Genomic DNA, 20409 nt, shown 5'->3' on the forward strand with positions numbered 1-20409 from the left:
ATAAGTAAAACAGTGTTATTTTTCTGTTTAATTTTGTAAATTCTAGCAATTTTTTTTCAAGCTATTTGTATCATAAATAATTAGCCTCACCAGGTTTTAATTATGAAATTCTAAACAAATCCCACAAGCAAACACTTATCCCTATCTGTCTGCTGAGTTCCTATTTGTAATTCCAGCTAATTACTTCCTCTGTCAGGAAAATAATCTTTAAAGTCCCAGGATGCCATGCAAGTATTTCCATCTCCTACATTTTGTCTCCCAGTGTTTGATACAGAAAATGTAAATTCATTTGGCTACTGTGGGAAGAGTAAGAAACTCGAAATAATCTCTGCACTGTCAGCATGTCTTTACCTTGTATGCTTAATCCCCGTTACCATGGTAATATTTAATTGAACAGCCACACAGTTTGATTGGTTTATTTTAAATTGAAGTTTCTCTGTGGAACTGTGCAGGATAGCAGTGAACATTAGATAAATGGCTTTCAAAATATTGCAGTGAGTCATACTGCCGTCAGTGACTGGATTAATTTGAATTCAGTTAAACTATTCCTTCACCTTAATCGTATATATATGACAACATACATAATATGAGGATTTTTAGCATTATATTTGGAAGCTGAGCATTTTGAGTATAATTAAGCGGTATGTTATTGCAAGAAGGGCAATTAAAACCTAAATGAGAATTAAAATTCAGTAAGCTTTTGTTGGTAACATCAACTTGCCATGCTAAAACAAATTACCTTGCTGTTCTATAATAGCAACCCAGATAAGAATACAGTAGGCTTATATTTGATTTCCTTCATAGAATATTGTAAATACATTAATGCAACAGAAATTAAACCAAAGGAAAAATATAGCTTGTTCACTGCTGGCATCTATATGCCTCAGTATGCAGTATGCAGTATTCTAATGACTGCTGGAAAGACATCAAATTATCATTACGATATTTCCTGGCCTGACATAACGTATTTGATAACTTGTTTTAAATTCCACTGTAGCCTTCAAACAGCAGCAACAAAATACTGTGACAATCCTCACCCTCTTTTTCTGCTCTAACCAACCTGCAGCACATTTTCTTCTTAATGCTGGGGTGTTTCACCCAGCCTTTACAGCAAATGTCCCAGTTCCATTTCTACTGGACAGCTTTACTTCGTTTATCTTTTTCATGGTTGTAGCCGCTGAGGCCCCAACATATAGCCTGTAATATCATACTATCTTTTCATTGTTTCAAAGTTGTTTTTGTTTTTTTAAACAGACTGTTAACTAGTTAGTTCTATCTCATAGAATCACAGAATGGCTTGTGTAGGAAAGAACCTCAAAGTCCACCCAGCCCCAACCCCTGCCATGGGCAGGACTGCCCCCCACCAGCTCAGGCTGTCCAGGGCCCCATCCAACCTGGCCTCGAGTGCCTCCAGGGATGGGGAATCCAGTGCAAATTCAAATGCAGAGTCTCTGTTTGCATAACTGAAGATACCAGATTGTAACCTGAAATATGACCTATGAGTTTCTTAGAAAGCACTACCAGACTCCCATACAGACTCTACTTTGTTTGACAGAAGAGGTATTTGAAAAGCATACTTCAACTTGGGCTCTCATTCTCATGCAAGAATTAATTCATTTTATACTCTCCCAGGAATGGTAGCTTAGAGTTCTGATGTAATGCTTACACAGACACACTTTTGTGTGCAATGCACAGATGAGATGCTGTTACACCAAAAGAAACCTCATGAAGCACATGAATTCAAAAGAGAACTGATTTGTCTTCTCATCTTTGAACACGGTGAACCTGTGTCAGGATTCCTGTTTTTCGTTTTTTTTTTTTAGAATCCTGGAATCATTAAGGTTGGAAAATACCTTTAAGATCATCTAGTCCAACTGTCAGCCCATTACACCATGCCCACTAACATTGTCCCTCAGGGCCACATCTCCACGTTTCTTTAACAGCTCCAGGGACAGTGAGTCCACCATCCCCCTGTCAGCCTGTACCACTGCATCACCACTTTTTCTGATAATTTTTTCCTAATATCCTGAACCTCTCCTGGCATAACTTGAGGCCATTTCCTCCCATCCTCTTGTTGTTACCTGGGAGGAGAGACTGATCTCCATCTGATTGCAACCTCTCTCCAGGTTGTTGCAGAGAGCTCCCTAGTCTCAGGAAGATGTTGAGCCCTATCTGCTTTGGGCTCTCTTTCAATTATATATAGGTTCTACTCCAAAAGTTTTACTCTGTTTCTCAATCCAACTTAAACACACAAAAGTTAATACTTTTCAGGATGCAATAGCTCTTTGAGTTTCATGGTGTCCTCATCCAGTTTGTGTTTGCAGAAAACACTGAGGACTAGATCAGAAACACAGAGTACACATTACAATTTAAGTGTTCCTGACTCTGTAATAATAGAGACTTGAAGAAAAGAATTCCCTGTGCTCTACTTAGGTACAATTACATTCAGGCTATTCAAGGCAAAGGATAGTGACTAGACAAAGGCTTCTCCTCTAAGCAGTCCCATCTTCACATGTACCTTTTTGCACAGCTCTCCTCATCTTTTCAGTAAGAGGTATCCTCTTGATTCAGCAAGGGATCACTGCCTGTGAGTGCACAGGGAATTTGGAAAGGACAAGCCAGCACACACAAACTGAGCAGCGCTGCTGCGGCTGGATCCCAAGTCACTGCACATGAACTGGTTTAGGTACAGCTGCCTGGCAGTGCAATGAAGCCTCTATTCTTCCTTGCTCCAGTTAAAATAAAATTACCCCACAGACCGGCATCTCCTTGCCATTATTCCCTCCATTAAAGAAATGATTTATCCCAGTCAATATCATTTTGCCCATCATTCGTTTGGCTGCCCTATTTACGACTAGAGCAACAGTTCCTCACGCAGGAGGGGCAATTGTTAAAACATCATCTCTTTTCAGGAGGTTGAGCTGATTTCACAATGCTTTCTTTTTCAGCATGTGCCAAAGTTGTTTTAGGCAGACCACTGACACAAGCACCTTACTGTACAGTAAATCTTCTCTCCTTTCTAATTATTCAGGTTTGCTTTAAACAGCTGCTTGTGGACACCCATCCCTGCTGCTGCTCTCCTTGTCTCCCCCCACTCCCTCTTCCAACAAACACTCCTGTCCTTGAGCAGGTCAAACCCAGTAACAGAAAGCAACCCGAAAGGAGCAGAGTAGCACTCTTTCTTTCACAGTACACTATTCATATCAACAGTCCATATAACTAACGAGGGAATAAAAAAAAAAATAAAGAAAAAATAAGAATCACCATACCAATCAGACCTGTTGTCCGCCTGGTCCAGTATGCTTTCTCTGACAGTACCCGCTTCAGAGGAAGGTGCAAGAAACCTTGTAATTATAGAATAACCTGATTAATAGAGGAAATTTCGTCCTAGCCTTAGGCAGTCAGCAGCTGACTCACCTGCTTGTCTGAAACATAAGAATTTCTATCTGCTCTAATTTTTTTTAAAATCCTATGTAATTTAACAGTGGAGGACTCATTACAAATGTACATTTCTAATCCTGTTTTGAATCCTTCTAAGCATTTTAGCTTTTACTGTAACCTGTAGCTAGGAGTTATATTTGCTAATTATATAGGTTGCACTATTTTTATCATTGTTAGACTGACTGCCATTCAATCTCATTGGATGTCCCTTTTAAGGCTGTGGGAATAAGTGGGCCAGAGAGTGCGATGCCACTGCCTGTTTGCTCAGCCTCTCACCTGGGAGAGGACATGCTTGGAGAGGCAGCCTGCAGTCAGCCTTGGGATCAAGGCATTACCCTGAGATGCGGACAGCTGCATCCATATCACCAGTCTAAAATAGACTAAGAAGGAAACAAGCCCTCTTTCTGACATCTTGCCTAAATGTAGGTGTTCTCATACCAGCCTGGGGGGACAGAACAGTAGCAGTGATGCTGCTCATTTTTTTGCAAATGTCATAGAAATCCTGCAGCCAATCCAATCGATACCTTATTTTTCTATCTAGAACTGAATGAATGCAATTTATTTAGCAAAGTGCTGTAACAAAATCCGTACAGGCTAGAAGGAGGCTCCTGTGGAACTAAACATTTAAGCCTCATGTACTAAGGTAGACCTGAAGAACAAATAGCAGTGGCCTTTTCAAAAACCAAGAAGATGAACAGCACTGTAACCACAATCAAGTCTTCCACTACATGGCACATTAAGGGAAAAAAAAGTAAATGGTTTGAACTGATCCTCTTCTGTGCTTATTTATTTTGAAGTAAATTGATTAGCCTGCTGTGAGCCTCATTTTTGCATCTGGTATAAATTAGCGTCCTTAATAAGCAGGATGCTTCATTGATATTGTCATTAATATTATCAATGACTGTGTTCTGTCAACCAGCACTGCTGGCCAGCTCTGAGAATGGTGTGCACAGGGAGGAGTGGCTGGCAAGACAGGATGCATGCAACACATACTGAAGAACTTCACCGTTCAGAAAATGTGGATGAATTTCCTTTTTGACACAAAGCAAGCAATGGAAGAGTGAGACACAGACTAAATAAATAGGTAAGTATTTGAGTATAGGAGAACATCTTATTTTGTCTTTGTGGTTGGACTAGATGATCTTAGTGGTCTTTTCCTTAATGATTCTATGATAAAGAAACATTGTACAGCATATGCTTTGAGATATTATGAGCTGAGCTGGCTACTACAGAACACAAACACATCACCTCCACTTTATGGATAGGACTAAAGTTGTCATTCAAGAATTTCACAGTAAGCTTGTCAACGAAGAAATTAGCAAAGCAAGGACAACCAAATTGCAATGATTTCACAATCCTAAATTAATGGAGCTAATAATACCTGAAAAATAATGCATCCTAAGGAAAAAAAGTTTTCAGAGACATCTGGAAGAAGCCTGGAAGTTACTAAATACAAAAGCACTAATAAAAAGCAACAGCAGGCACTCAGGATGTCAAAATAAGTACTGTCATATTTCATCTGGCACAGCAACCACATTGTACCAAAAGAATGGGAATTATTTGAATGACAGGTCCACAAAAGTATCAAAAGACTGAATACCTCAGGAGTTACATAGGAACCAAAAGGTCACAACTTTCCATGGCAGCAAACATTACTTCAGCCTGTGCCTTAACGTACCATTGCAGGGCAGCTTAAGGCAACACAATCCTGTTGTTACCCTGTCCTCCTATCAGTCAGGTATTTCATTGTGTCACCTCATGGCATCTGCCATGCACTGAGTAGGAGGTTGAACCTGCTGATTTCCAGAGGTTTCTTCCATTCTCAATTATCCTGAGACTCTATCTGACCATGCATAAGACTGGCTGAGATTAAACTGACATAAAATTCACTGCTTTCTCTGCAGGATTGATTTTTTATTAGCTTTTGCCAGTTTATTTCCCTGTATCAACTCCTCTCCAGATCTGACGAGCATTAAAACTGACACAAGGGAAAGGGTGAAACTGTGCAGGACAGACAATGGGTAAGATCACAGCAGTGGAAACTTAGGCAAGCTGAAATTGCCATGAGGCTAAACAAAATGGACAAAACCAGCCAAAGTACTCCTGCTTTGCATATCCCCCTGAAACATCCAGTCACACCAAATATGTTCTTAGTAAGATTCATGCTTGTATTAGCATTGAAGAAATTTCTCATTGCTATACACCACACAGTATGGGTAATAAATGTTTAGAAAATGATTATGTATACACTGCAATCTATTTTACATTGAAGGTCTAGCTTAATACAGCCTGTGTTGTACAGAAATATGCTGGATAAATACAAGATGGCTGCTTTTCTCTCATACTAAAATGAATTACTTATCTCATAAAGCTATTTCAAGTAAAAGTGGCAAGTTCAAAGAGAACAGGTAAAGTTTTGCAACTTTAATTTACCATGGCCTAAACTGAAGAAAAGTATTTTAGAGGTTTTCAAAATGACCCCACTTGTGCCATTTGTACAGAGAGATAATGAATTGATAGTGACATTCCAAAACACTGTGATAAAACTCTTCTCACAGTTTTACCTAAGTGCTGCCTGGCACAGGGAGTCCCACCGATCAGCTCAGGCCACAGAGGCTTTCATAGGTTTGAAAGAAACCAAATTTGCATCAGCAGAAAGAATAAACATCTCTTCACATTCTCGCCTTAAAGCATTTGCACCGACACTATATAATTACTTTTCATTTCACATAGAGATTCTCCTGGATTCTCTATTCCTCCCACAATTTCAAAATTACAGTATGTCTGCTTGCAGTTGAATGGATATGTTCATATGGCACTAAGTAAATTATTTAACTAAAAAGCAGTTAACGTTGCTATGAATTATGTTATTTGCTCGCATAGAACTCATGTGCACATTTCTCTGTTATAATACCTGGTTTACACATCTTTAATCAAAACCAAGCAGAGGATTTGAATTGCTTTTTCTCCTTTAGCGTGATGCAATTTGTTAATGTGTATGGCTATAAAAACCCTCGAAGACAATCTGATATGCTATCTCACTGATCTTTCTTCTTCCTTTATTGACATAACTGTCAACAATCATCTCACTATTTCATTCCTAAAATCCAGAGGCAAAAGAAGAAGGGAAGAGAACTTCATACTGTTTTCATTTACATAGTTTCATTTAGTGGTAGCAGAACTAGTTGTTTTGAAAACCAAAGAGGGCTTTTCTTTAGACAAATAATTAGAGACTGCAATGACAGCTCCTGTTTTTCAGATAGTATGACTTCATTACAGTTGGAATATGTTCAGCCTTACTAACAAAACTGTACATCAGCTTTCAATACAGACAACTGCAACACATCACCATAAGGTAGTTTAGATGGGTACAAATTTGGTGCTAAATCCCCAAATAGATCTCAAGAGACATTGCAAGCCTGATAAATTCTTGGCTTTGTACAGGCTACGCCTGGGGATTCTGGACATTACTAAAAGAGCAACTGTGACATGCAGAAATATGTGATAGCATAGAAGCTAGAACTTTGTATTGTTGGCTCCTTCCCTGGATATTAATGCAAAGAAAAAGGAAAAAAGGATGTTTCCCTTCAAAAAGGGACTCTGTACAGAAAAGGAGTTCTTTCTAGTTTCCCAGCCTTCTTAACATTAGAAGGGAGAGCTGTCTTACAGAGAGAGATGGCCAGGCTGGAGGAATGGGCAAACAATAGCTGTGTGATACTTAACAAAGACAGGAGCCAGGCCCTGCTCCTGGGACAATGCACCCAAAGAGCCCAGTACAGGCAGCAATCTGTGTGGCTGGGAGCCACCTTGCTGGAGAAGAACTGGGGGCCCTGGGGGATCATAGCTGAACAGCAGTCAGCAGCAATCACGGGATGCAAACTGGACCCTGGGCTGCATTTATGGGAGCTTTATCAGCACTGCCCATGCAATTTGAGAAAAAGATGTGGGCAAATTGGAGAGGGTCCAAATGAGGCCCAAAAAGTTGTTCAAAGGGCTGGAGAAGCAGTTGTCCTTTGATGAAAGACTGAAGGAGGTAAATCTTTACACCCATGAGAAAAGAAGGCTCAAGGGAACCACAGCATCGTATTCAGCACTTGAGGGCTTGCTACAAAGAGAACAGTGGATGTCTCTTTACAGTGAGTCACATGGGGAAGACAAGGGGTAATGGATTCAAGATGCACCAGGACAGGCTCTGTCTTGATAACAGTACAAAATTTTTCAGAGTGAGAACAGCCAATGACTGGAACAACCTCCCCAAGGATGTGGTGGAATCTGCATCACTTGAGTTTTCCAAGATATGATTGGAAAGGGTGCTAGATGATCTCATCTAGGCTTATTTTTTCCCACAGAAGGCTGGACTTGGTCTTTTGAGGTCAATGCTAAACTGGGCTGTTTCGTCATTCTAACCTAGAGAGACTTTATTTCCAGATGCCAAACTTGTACAAAATAACCATCCTACAATCTTTCTTTGTTATTTGAATATGCTTTGATTAATGTCCTTGCCTAGGACACAAATGTTAAGATGTGATTCCATACCTGTGCTTTGCAATGCAAACCATCCCTTAGCCCCTCACTACTACTGTACCACAAACCTATTTTGCAGCAGAAGGATCCACCATTTTGATTGTCAACTTTTGAAAGGAGAATTAAAAATGGCATACAGAAGAAAGAAATGTGTGAAGAATATGACAATAAGGTAACACCTACATAAATCTGTGTCCTTTCTAGTAGGTATTTGCAAAGCAAGTGAGGCTTTTTTAGCATGATCTAGGCCAAAACAAGATACCATGAGAAGAAATGGTCACAAGCAACAGGGAATAAACACTTATACCTACAGACCTGACCTGGAACTAGGTCTGAAAAGTTTAGGTAAAACCTAGGCTAGCAGTTAATTCTCTACATGGTGAAAAAGTGACTATTTCAGTACAGCTGTAGTTAGCAAGCCAAATAAGAGCTCTTTGATGGAAAATTTTTTCTAGTATCAATCTGCATTTTCAGACTGGATATGTAGGAAGATCCTTGATTTCTCAAAAATCCTCTCATCTGAAGCTCAGGAAAGATTTACCCCTAGAGTTTGTTGTATTTTTCCAGCAGTTACTGATGTTAGAACACTTGAAATTTGTGAAAGAGCACGGCTCTTTCTGTTAAATTTCTGAAATTATACCACATAATTCATGTAATGTTTGTATTACATTGCTTTTGTTACGTATTTTAAGCATAAAGCATGTAATTAATCAAGCGGCAGTTGCCATCAAGCTTATAAGTTTTTCCTGCCCCTAGAAAATTCACAGACTGTAGGAAGTGGGTTCAGAGGCAGAGGGTTTTTTTTTTTGTGATCAATATCATGGTCACCCTGAAAATGAACTACAGCAAATGGCATTTTGCAAAATCCATGCTTTTTCTTAAATTCTTTTTGAAAACCAAGGCTAAGATCTTGTCAGTTTACTTCTATGATTTGTACCTGCAATCTACATCCAGAGATAAATGGGAGCCTAGGGCCTCAAAGAGAATTGTGAGCAAGCACCTTGCAGCAACACAGAAATACAGGAACAAACCGAAAACCGAAGTAACACCAACAAAAAAAATCTGACACTGCTTTTGGCATCATTCACTGCCTGTTTTGGAATCTTGTTCCTAGACTCACTTCTTCTGCACTTAAGAGAGGGTTATGGCACATCAAGGTACTAAAAGGCAATCCAAAAACCCAAACAAAATGATCATTATCATCTGCATGTTAGAAAATGCTCACAAATTACAAAATCAATGATAATTAATGCTTTGCATTCTGTAAGCCACAGCAGTTTATAGTTAGCCTAGTAGAGCATCTCGTTATGTGACCAGTGAGGAAAAAGGAAGAATCCAATGTGGTGCCTGTCCTCATAAGCTGGATATTATTGTTCAGGCGATTCTCAGACAGGCAGAGGAGAACACACTGAAATTCTGCAGAAAAAAATCTAAGCCCCTGAAGAGTAGTTTCCAATATTGAGAAAGACCTACTGCACTCCAGGTAGCTCGCAGTTACTCACATCTACATTTGCAATTTTAAGTGGTGCAGGTTCCCTCAGTAATTAGAGTAACAGAAGTAGCACAGTCCCATCAGCACAGTGCTTTTGAGGCTCACCTATACTTCTTGACAAGCCTAATTAGTTCAGGCAGAAAATCTATGCTAATATAGCTGTATTGTGCCTGGCATTCAGCACCACATTGCCCAGTGCTGCACCCTGTGTCTCACAGACAAGCAGAGCAAAATACTTCTAACAGAAAGAATGTGGCATTTCAAAGTCAGCTTTGAGCCCTCATTAACACGGACAACTTGCTTCAATTTGGACATGTCTGAGAGTTCTCTAAACCCTGAAAGCCTTCAGGTTACTGCACAGCTACAAATACTGCTTTGGCTCCAATAGTAATTGCCTCCTGGGAAGCAGAGGCACACACTGGGCAAATGGGGGAGGAATGCAAAGGAAAGGAAAGGGGATCTCACCCTGTGGCATTATTTTTGATTAAAGATCTTGAGAAAATTTGGGACTTTTTAATGGTGAATTTTAAGCAAGTCTGATCCTTTACTGTATTAAAAGAAAGAGCTGCAATTCTCAAGAAGGAAATTTTAAAGCATTTGCAAGTTTCTAATCAGAATGATAAACATAAAAATTAATTAATAATTGGGGAAAAAAAACAAAAACAACAAAAATCATCCCTTCACATGAGCAGAATCTATACGCTGGCCTTAAAATGATACATAATTGAAAGTAACTAATACTTCAGCACCAAGCAGTCATTCTGCTAACTTACCACCTCCCATTCTTAGCCAAGGATTTCCAAAGCCACATAAAAGTACTCAAAGAGCAAACTGTATTTAATCCAAGCCATTTAACTAATTTTAAGAATAATTCTGTGCAGTTTTTACTGGGAAAAAAAAAAAACAAAACAGTTTTGTTTATGATAAAATCACATTGACATTTATTTTGTAAACCTTTAAAACCAGAGTTAAAAGACTGTGGGTAACCTAAGAATTAGAAGAGTAAATACATAGGATCAAAACAAGTGCCTTGTTACTACCAGTGTAATGAATATATTGGACAAGCTACAAGAGCTCACATGGCAGAAATGGAGGAGAGTAGTTAATCCTAGTCAAAACTGACCTTTTGTCTCACTCTTTAAACGTGGCATTTTTATTTCTATTTTGGTTAATGACATTTGTTGCAATTCTTTAGTGAATTACAGGTCCTTATTTCAGTGTTTGTTTGGGTAAATTAAATAACCAAGTACCAAAACATTGCGTAATAAAAGACAAGGCTCAGTGAAATACAGCCAAAGCTATCAGTTTGCAATAAAACAAAGCAGTGAAACAAGAACTGTGTAAGGCTGAAATTGCAATTAGGATCCCAAGGATGTACTGTCAGGAGTAGTGCTGCAACACCATGCTGTGGTGTGCACAGCTCCCACTACCCACTTACTTGATGAAGTAGTCCCTTCCATCTCTGTTTGCCGTCATCTCCCATCCATAAGGTGTTCCCTGGTTCAAGCTCCAGGTCCCTGACGGATGAGGCCAGCCTGAAGACTTGTTCCTGTGGCTGCGATTGGAGGGAAGAAAGAAAAGAACGTGTGAGTTGTCTGTTGTATTTATTCTCTATATCTGTTTATTTCAAGTCATTCACTCAACATCTCAATACTTAGAAAGTTGCGAAAAATACAGTCAGCATTCAGGCAAGCAAAAACAGGCCAGCAGGCCTACTCATATTTGTAATATTCTCTGACGTGGAAGTGGAAAGAAGAAGACCACTTCCAATGGACTTTGAGCCTAAACTTTTAGCAGGTGAAAGCTGTTACACATTGTCAGTCCCACAAACACAAAACTCATTTGTAATAGTTCCCAGCATGGGGAAGGAGGAGCGTGTTCATTCATTGCCATCTCCTGTCCTGCAGGGACTGGTATAAGCACCTGTTAGCATTGCTAGCATTGTTGCTTTACGTGACAGAATGAAATATTATCACACTGCTGTTTGTGTATGGATACTAAACTGATTCAACGTGCAGATGTTGTTGCATTTGATCATTATCCATTAATCCCTTCCTCTGGACAACATCTGAAAGGCTGCAGTATCTCTGTGCACACATTCACGTATCACTGCTCGAGCATTCTCCGCTAATATCCAGCTACTGAGCATGTGCCAAGTCAGACCATCTTAAATAAAGCAGCAGCTTTCAGAGTTCACTTAACTCAGAGAAATTCAACAGCTCTCTGAAATGACAGTTTTTCTCCAAAGGTCTGATAAATTCTGTGCAGTGTGATCTACTGAGTCCATATACAAAAAAAGGTAGTTAGCAAGAATCCTCCACAGATTCCCATAGGAAATCCAAACATTCACAGAGATTTTGCCTCTCACTTGCAAGAGTTAAGCTAGATTTTACCACATATTCACACTTTTGCTGTGGGACTTACAGGACCAGAAGGCAACAAAGAAGTCTGTCAGCAAAATTAATCAAGTCATGGAAAGCTGTGTATGATTCAAAAAAAGAAAACGAACTGGAAAATGAGGTAACCAAAGATGCTAAAGACCAGCTGACAGCGTGTCATAGACAGCCAAGACGAATCAGCAAGCAACCAAAATCTAGAAGTGCAAAAGACACAAAATAAGAGCATGTTTTGAAATAGCCACCTTCTCCCTCTCTTTGATCTGCCCATGAAATATATTACTGCTTAGTTTTTCTTGCTATATTTATGTTAAATTCAAATACTAGCAATGAACATATTCTCTATTCTCCTAGATAGAGATGTAAGAATTTCATTCCCGTAGAGAAACAGAAGGTAATATAACCTGATGAACGCATTTGTGGAAGAACAGAATTGGTCTCTGTGGAGAACTCAACAATTCATTGCAAATTGCTAAACTCAACAAAGTTGTACATAGTTAATCTTTCCCAAAGGAGGAATGCATCATTAAAAACAAACTAGCTACTTCCCCTCCCCCTTTATTTCAAGGATTAATCACTACTGAGAACAGATAGGGTGCTTCAAAACATAATTTACATGTAAAGTAGAGCATTACAATGAAGAGCTAGATATCATCTGATTTACCAATTACATTAAGTACTCTATCTTCTAGGATTGGAAAAACATTTCTGTTAGCATATTCAAACACTGCTATTTGCCATAGGACAGGGCCTAAGTCTAATATTTGAACATGAGAGAAATGTTAATAAAATGACAGTTACTCATGGTGAGCTTAACACATAAGTGTAAAATATGCTACATTTCCTTGGATAAATGTAACTAACCCATTCCTGATCAAAGGAATTAATTAAAAAACAGGCATCTGAGGTTAGAAAACAAGGTTTGAAGGTAAGTATTTTCAACAGTTTCTCAAAGAGATTCATGGGAAGTTAAGCTGCAGCATTCATGCTTCTCTTTATACTTGACTGACCATCCTACAACCTAAGAATGAATGACAGCTTAACTATCTCCCTAGAATTCAAACTATACTTACGGCCATTTTCAACCTGAAATACTGCAGTTGGCTAAAAAAAAGTGGAAAGTAACATATTTTATCTGGATTATAAAGGCATACCCATACATTTAGTACTGTTCAAATTAATTAAAATACATTTTATAACCCCTGTGTTGTACTCCATCTGAAAAAAGGGCACAGGGACATTTGAATTCCTTTGTAAAGCACATCAAACCTCAATTACAAAAGAATGTGTAGGAGTCCACAACAGTAGCGATGATCAATACTGCTCCTCTCTGCATTCAAACTAAGGGCTCATCTTTGTATGAATTATAACTTCAGCAGATTTTAAAGTAAATTTAATTCCCCTGAAAACCTCCCCTGAGCCCCTGACTTGCTACTGATGACAGAAGCTCTTTTATAATTACGGGTACTGACTGCCTCACTTATCTACAGATATAGACATATCTTCTCTAGTCCTCCAGACTTTCTTATAATCAGTGGGAAAGAAATCAGCATTTGATTGCATTCACCTGTCTGCCTACCTGTATACACCTAAGATGTGGTATCAGATGAGTACAAACACTGAGGTGACTCAAGGTGGGGGAAAAACAAATACCCAACAGAACGCTTGCTATAGCTGTTTGTGCAATTCAATAATCCACACTCATGTCACTCATGTCAATAAAACAAGATTTTTTCTGTTCCAGCATACATAAAAATCCAAGGTGATTAGCACTGGTGATTCCCAGCATCTCAAACGGTAGAGTCTCAAAAAAATGAGATGACAAATCTCGTTTAACTCACTTGTTGAATATTATTCTGTTTATCTGCGAGGATTCTATTCAATGGACACTACTAGGCAAAAGATGGCAAGGAAGAGATCAGTGCTTGAAGGAACATCAAACCTCTTGTAGGAAACCATAAGAAGGCCAGACATTTCACCCGGGAGGAGCACAAAGCCATTTTGGCAGGTTTGAAGTCAGGGGGCTGCCTCACTATTGAGGAAGACCGTTACGAGGTTCCAGTACAAACCCTGCTCACGATCTTGGATAAATCCCTCAGCTCTCTGATCACCATTTGCCGGTCCTTCCCTCACAGGCAGAGGAGGGGGAACACGCTAAGATGGCCCATGTCTCTGACAGATGTCTCCCAAGAGTGGAAAGAAATACAGCTTCTACCCCAGCAACCCTGCCCGTGGAGGAAGCTCCAGCACTACTATGTCACTGCTTGCTGTCCATCACCATCCCTGCTGTCTGCAATCACACCTGTTGCTGCAGCACATGCCACTGCATAGCTCTTAGGCTGATAACTTCATTGAAAGAACCTAAGCCAGTATCATGCCAGCAGAGTTCTGCAAGCAAGGCAGCGATAGCTATGATGTTGCATCAGCCTTCTGTTGATATCTTGTAACAATAGAAAAACAGATCACTTCAAACTGCTTCACGCTGAACAATCAATTCATTAAATACTTCAGGTAGCACATAAGGAATCAATGTGCAGTGTGTCATACTGGGAATATAATAGCTACACCACAGCAAAGGTCTTAAGGTCCGCCTATTTGCTACTCTGAGCTTGAGGCATGGCTGAAAAACAAGTTCACATGTCAAGTATTGTGTACTTGACATCAGCAGTATGCAACTCACACAATATTCAGAACGTACTCAGCATAAACCATGGTGCAACAGGAAGCAAAAGCCTGTAAATAGTACCCATCTCTTCTAAAATCAAAACTACAGCAGTTTCAATATCCAAACTCTACTATTAGATCCTGCTGTCCATGGCATCTTAGATAGCCTAAAATAGAAACATTGGGTTTTTTTAGAAGAATTTAAAAAATCAAATATTTAAATTTTATGGAAAGCTGAATACAAAACATAATCTAGTATTTACAGATTCAGACAATAAGCATGCAATTTTATCCAGAACTTCTTTTTAAATCTAAAAACTGGAGATTCCTCTCAATAGATATGGAAATCTTGACAGACTACTTAATTACACCACTTTATGGGCCCAAGCCTGTAAATTTTGTTACAAATGTGATATTTCCCTGAACTGGTGGAAATGAAGCTTCCAGGCTGCAATTTTCAAACAACATTAAGTGGCACTGACACAAAGCAGCATTCCCACCCTCCTGTAATCAGTCCTTCTTTACATCACAATTGCTCCTGTGCCAACACAAGTAAACTGGATCACCTTAAAACTAATGGCTAGTTTTTCACTTGGGTTCATCTCTGCCTCCTCCATGGCCCCACAGAAGGTCACATGGCAGCAAAAATGAAGGGTAGGACAAAACCCGCCTGCTTTAGATATTCTTTGGGCATAAATAAGAGAGCACTTAAGTAAAATGAAATGTCCTAATTTTATTTAGTGTACCAGTGTCTACTAAGGCATAACACTTGCTACATAGGAATATGATGCCTATCCAGCCCAAAGATGGATAAACACTGTGTTTATATCCATCCTTCCCTGCAGACGGGGGATACAAATATTCTTCTTTCCTTAGGAACTAAGCTGGACACAGTCAGGTCTGCTTAATCACTGGAGTAGACTCCACTCCCTTGCCCAAGAACCCCTAATCTGCTGACAGATTTCAAACTATGATTAAAAACAGTAGTGAACTTGAAACTTTCCATTTTTTTTCCCTAATGATATGAAGAAGGCAGAAACCTGAACAGTCTTTGTCACAGTGGTCTTCAACTCTTGCTCCCTGGAGCCTCAGGCAGCAGGCATCCTTGCAGCACAATCTCTCTACATAGGTCTGGACTGATGAGTTCTGGTTGACCCCTTGAGACTGGAGTCCAAAGTAGCTAGATGGAGAAGCCATAATACAGAGTTTATAAGCCCTTCCTCACTTTCACACTGCATCTGTCTTTTTCCTTTCCTGTTAGGAGAAAGATGAAGAGTAGAGCTAAACCATCTGAGTTGACTCCACTCCCCCATTCCTCTTACCTAGGTCAGCCAAATCCCTTACTAGGCAGGAAGGGAAGGCATTGAATTCATTTATTTTTAAGGCATGGTAGGTCTTGTTCCACTGTTTTCACCTTTATTGATTGACACTGGCGTAACAAAGATATCATGGACACCTGCCACTTTCTGTTTGATGCCTTCTCACTCTTGCAGTGATGGTTTTCACAGGCTTTGTCATTCTCATTGTCATCCTCTGAAATTCCTCCACTCCTGTGAACATTGAGACACCAGTTCAGGCCTGCACTCATGATATGGCGTATCTGGACAGACCTGAAGAAACTCCGAAGTAGGTATTTCAAGAAGGAGCTGAAGAGCACTTCTAGCACACAGGCTCTCACTGAAGACCTAGATTCAGTTCTATTCTAAAGTAGTCATGTGAATTTGTAGTCCTTCTACCCATTTTGACTAGGTATCCACTGATGGAGAATTGGAACTTCAATATTTCACTCCATGGGGATACCAAAATTTGAATTTCATGCATATGAATCTGAAGATGAATTCTATGTCACCCTCAAAAGAAGCCTCTACAACGAGCACTGAGTTTTTATCTTTAAATTCTCACATAATATAATAAATCATCAATTTTTATTATCTGATTATTTATTCCCATTTTATACCTCTTACGCTTACCACTTGGATATTTAATGTATTGGAAGGATCTCATTTAAATTCTTGGTTCTTGTCATAGTCTGTACTTATTTACAGCATTTCTTCATCCCTGATAATATATCTGCAGAAGAACATAAAAACCAGTTCCTCTGTCATCCATGTACTTGTTCAGAAATCAGACCCTCACCAATCCATTGCAAAAGCAAGACACACTAAACAAAAGCTACACTGTACTTTCAAAAGTTGTTTGTGAAAGAAGTGGAGCTCCACAGCAGCCCCTGGAATGTAAGCCTAGCCTCAATCAACCATAGGAGGTACCAACAGGAACACTAGAGGCATGTCAATTTTGTATTATTCTTTCTTATAAGTAAGAATGAGACTGTGCTTGCAACACAAACGGAGTTCAATAATAGTATCTCTGTGATATTTAATCTTCTACTGCCTTAGGAATAGAAGCCTGCTTTCTCAATCCAGTTCTCACCCACTTCCGTCCCAGAAGACTCCAGCACTAAGCCTACTTTGATCCTACCATTTTAATTTAAAAATCTAAAAAAAAGAGAGAAAAAAAGAAAAAGGAAGAAGCAGGGAGAAGAAGTTTGGAAGACTTTGCAGCTATACTATCAAGAGCAGTCATCATACCCAGCTATAAAAACACTCCTGAGAGGCACCGTACAATAAGACACACGTAATGAACAGTAATTTTCTGATTCAAGATCAAGAACATTGCAAAGGTTGATGTTTCTTCATAAAGCCCCATAAAACCTCATAGTAGTAGTTCTATCACAGAGCACAACAGAAGACAATGAACTGCCCCAGATGCACTTCACTGTATTAAGAAAAAATCATACTGGGCCTCCTACAGCAAAGTCATGTAAACAGAGGGTGGAACCCTAATGACTGTTTTTTCTTGTTTAGCCATGCAAATGAAATGCTAGAAAAACATATTTTTGCCATGTGACAACTGTATGCCTCACTAATCCTACAAGGCACATCCACGGTCTGGGCAAAGGCAAAGTAATGTTACAATGCATTTCAGACTTATTCTGAATTTCTGCCCAGATCACGCATAGTCAAATACAAGATAAATGCTATTTCTAGAAAATAAAAAAGAAAAAGAAGGAAAAAAGACACCTCTTGCCTTCTTTGAATATGGTGTTAACTAGAGCCTTCTCTATTTACTGCTTTATAATTATTATTCTATTTTTTATTTAATAGTGAAAATGATGAGTAAGCCAGGTTCCCTTAGAATCATAGAATGGCCTGGGTTGAAAAGGACCACAATGATCATCTAGTTTCAACCCCCTGCTATGTGCAGGGTCACCAACCACCAGACCAGGCTACCCAGAGCCACATCCAGCCTGGCCTTGAAAACCACTAGGGATGGGGCATCCACAGCCTCCTTGGGCAACCTGTTCCAGTGCATCAACACATTCGGAGTGAAAGACTTCCTCCTAATATCTAACCTAAACCTCCCCTGTCTCAGTTTAAAAGCATTCCCCCTTGTCCTATCGCTATCCACCCTTGTAAACAGTCTTTCCCCCCTCCTGTCTATATGCTCCCTTTGAGTATTGGAAGGCCACAACGAGGTCTCCCTGGAGCCTTCTCTTCTCCAAGCTAAACAATCCCAGTTCCCTCAATCTTTCCTCACAGGAGGAAAGGTAGATGTTCCGAAATTGTGTCCCAATATATATATAAGGAACAGATGGAAGCCCGAGGTGTTTGCTTGGGCACATGAAGCTGATAATCACTCTCATTATCAGGTTTGATTAGTCAGGACCAGAGAGGTCAAAAAGAATACTCTGCCTGACATGGCAGCTTTGCAAAATGCATCGCTAGCCCTAAAACCTGTAGGCTTGTGAAGAGAGATTCTTGAGGATTAGGAGCCTGTAGATGATGTCATGGACTCCCTCACAGTCTGTATGTTTCACCATGTGTTATTTAAACTAGAAATCTACCTATACATAGCATCCATAATGCTAGCTAAAAATAATTCACCTTTAGGGCTACTATGTATTCACATTAGCCTCTTCATCAGCTCTCATCATTTCAGCAACAGACTTCTGCCTGCCTCCCTTTTAGAACCTTGTATTGTAAAAGGATTCTAGGAAGCAAATTGTGATTTGTACCCAGCTGCCTGAAAAAGGCTCTTTCACTTTTTGTACATCACTAAACACTGATGTATGTGAGATGGTTTTCCTATTTTAACTGGGATTTTGACCGTAGGCTGTCTCAGGTTTACTCAATTTTTTTTTTTTTCTTTGGGGGGTGGGGGGGAGAAGAAAATGAAGAATATTTGGCTCTTTCACATTTAGTGAATGGTTTATTCATATTTCTTTCTGGATTTTCCAGAAAATCTTTTTTTTTTTTTTCTTTTCTTTTCTTTTTTCCCTCAGACCTGAACAGATCAGAAAAATTTACCAACCATATAATAATTACTATCTTTTTAAAACCTAATACCTGCAATAGAAATGTTATCTAGCTCGCTGAATGCATTGTTATTAATACTAATAGCTTAATGCAGTGCAGAGCAGAACGCTGGAAATGCAATGCTGTTTTCCCCCGCACTGGCTCAACTTTAGGCATGTAGTCACAGTCTGCTCCTGCACATTGAATACTTCATTCTTGAAGAAGGTCTGGCCTTCCTGGACTCCTCTGCCTTTTAGAGCCACCTCTCGTGGCAGTCTGTCAACCAAGTCCCTAAATAGGCCAAATTCTACCCTCTGGAAAGCCAAGTTCTCCTAACTGCCTTCCTTACTTATCAAGGATCAAACCCTCCATGATTCTGTGCTATCTATGCCTAAGGCAGCCTCTAACCTTTACATCACACACAAGCCCCACCCTGTTTGCAAATATCAGGTCAAAGAGGGCATCTTCTCTACTTTGCAATCTGATGTATTTTATTTCCAGCAGACATCTGAGAAGTTCAAGTCTCCCATGAGAACATGGGCTACTGATAGTGAGACTTCTCTCAGCTACTTACAGAATTTAATCTACTTCTTCATCATGGTTGAGAGGTCTAGAATAGGCTTCCATCACAGTATCTGCATTATTGGCCAATTAGTAACCTCCTGAGAAACAGCACATTTAAAGAATATTTTGCGTAATAACCAAAAGTTAACTTTTCACTGTTGTTACGAAGTCCTTATCCAGATATGGGGTCATTTAAAACACTCTAGAAATAGACCCACTTGTCAAGCCAAGCAAATAATAGCAAATTTGAAGTAGTTGAATTACTGGGAAGCCAGCAACAGTAGGTTCTGATGCAGAATTATGCTGCAAACCAAGATGCGTGTAGAACCAAAACAAACATTAACAAACCCAAAAGGACAATATTATTTTTTCCTTTCTCTCCTCCTTTCTTAGACTTAATGGCTCCAAGAAGAGGGAACCAACAAAACTGAAACAAAATGTGCCTAAAAATAAACTGCTCCATCAAACACTGATACTGTGCTCTTTGTTGCTGTTGCCATGAAAATAGGAATCGTTAGTTTCGGAGCAGCCACATACATCACTTGCTTTGTATATTTTTACTCCCTTTTTCTTTCCTATTAAACTGTCCTTATCTCAACCCATGAATTTTACTTCCATTTTACTTCTCCCTCCCCAGTCCTGCATGCCTTGATTGAGTAAATGGCTGTGCCGTGCTTAGCTAAGGCTAAACCACTACATTTAAAACTTGTCTTAAGAAAGAAAAACAAAACAAAACAAAACAAAACAAAACAAAACAAAACAAAACTACAACAGGGTAAGCTCCAGCATTTTATAAGAACCACATGTGCGTTAGAGTACAAGTAGCACCAACCTTTTCTACCATTTTAAAATCACATTTTCCTACTATCCTGCCATACACTGTAGTCAAGAACGATCTCCACTGAATTTTCAAAATTTGAGTCAGTAAAACCTCAGCACAATACAGAACTAATAGCATTCTCTTAAACTTCTG

At 39.4% G+C, this 20409-nt stretch overlaps 1 protein-coding gene across 2 annotated transcripts in view; it reads right to left on the reverse strand.

Annotated features, from left to right (window-relative positions):
* Positions 1-20409, reverse strand: part of FRMPD4 (FERM and PDZ domain containing 4) — a 295873-nt gene that overhangs the window by 109865 nt on the left and 165599 nt on the right. For both annotated transcript variants that reach the window (XM_090125667.1, XM_090125670.1), the window contains exon 2: positions 10896-11012. In XM_090125667.1, coding sequence (XP_089981793.1) covers positions 10896-11012 — 117 coding nt within the window. The remainder of the gene's footprint in view (positions 1-10895; positions 11013-20409) is intronic.

This window comes from Phasianus colchicus, chromosome 1 (assembly GCF_987193195.1).
Source record: "Phasianus colchicus chromosome 1, bPhaCol1.hap1.1, whole genome shotgun sequence".
NCBI lineage: Eukaryota > Metazoa > Chordata > Aves > Galliformes > Phasianidae > Phasianus > Phasianus colchicus.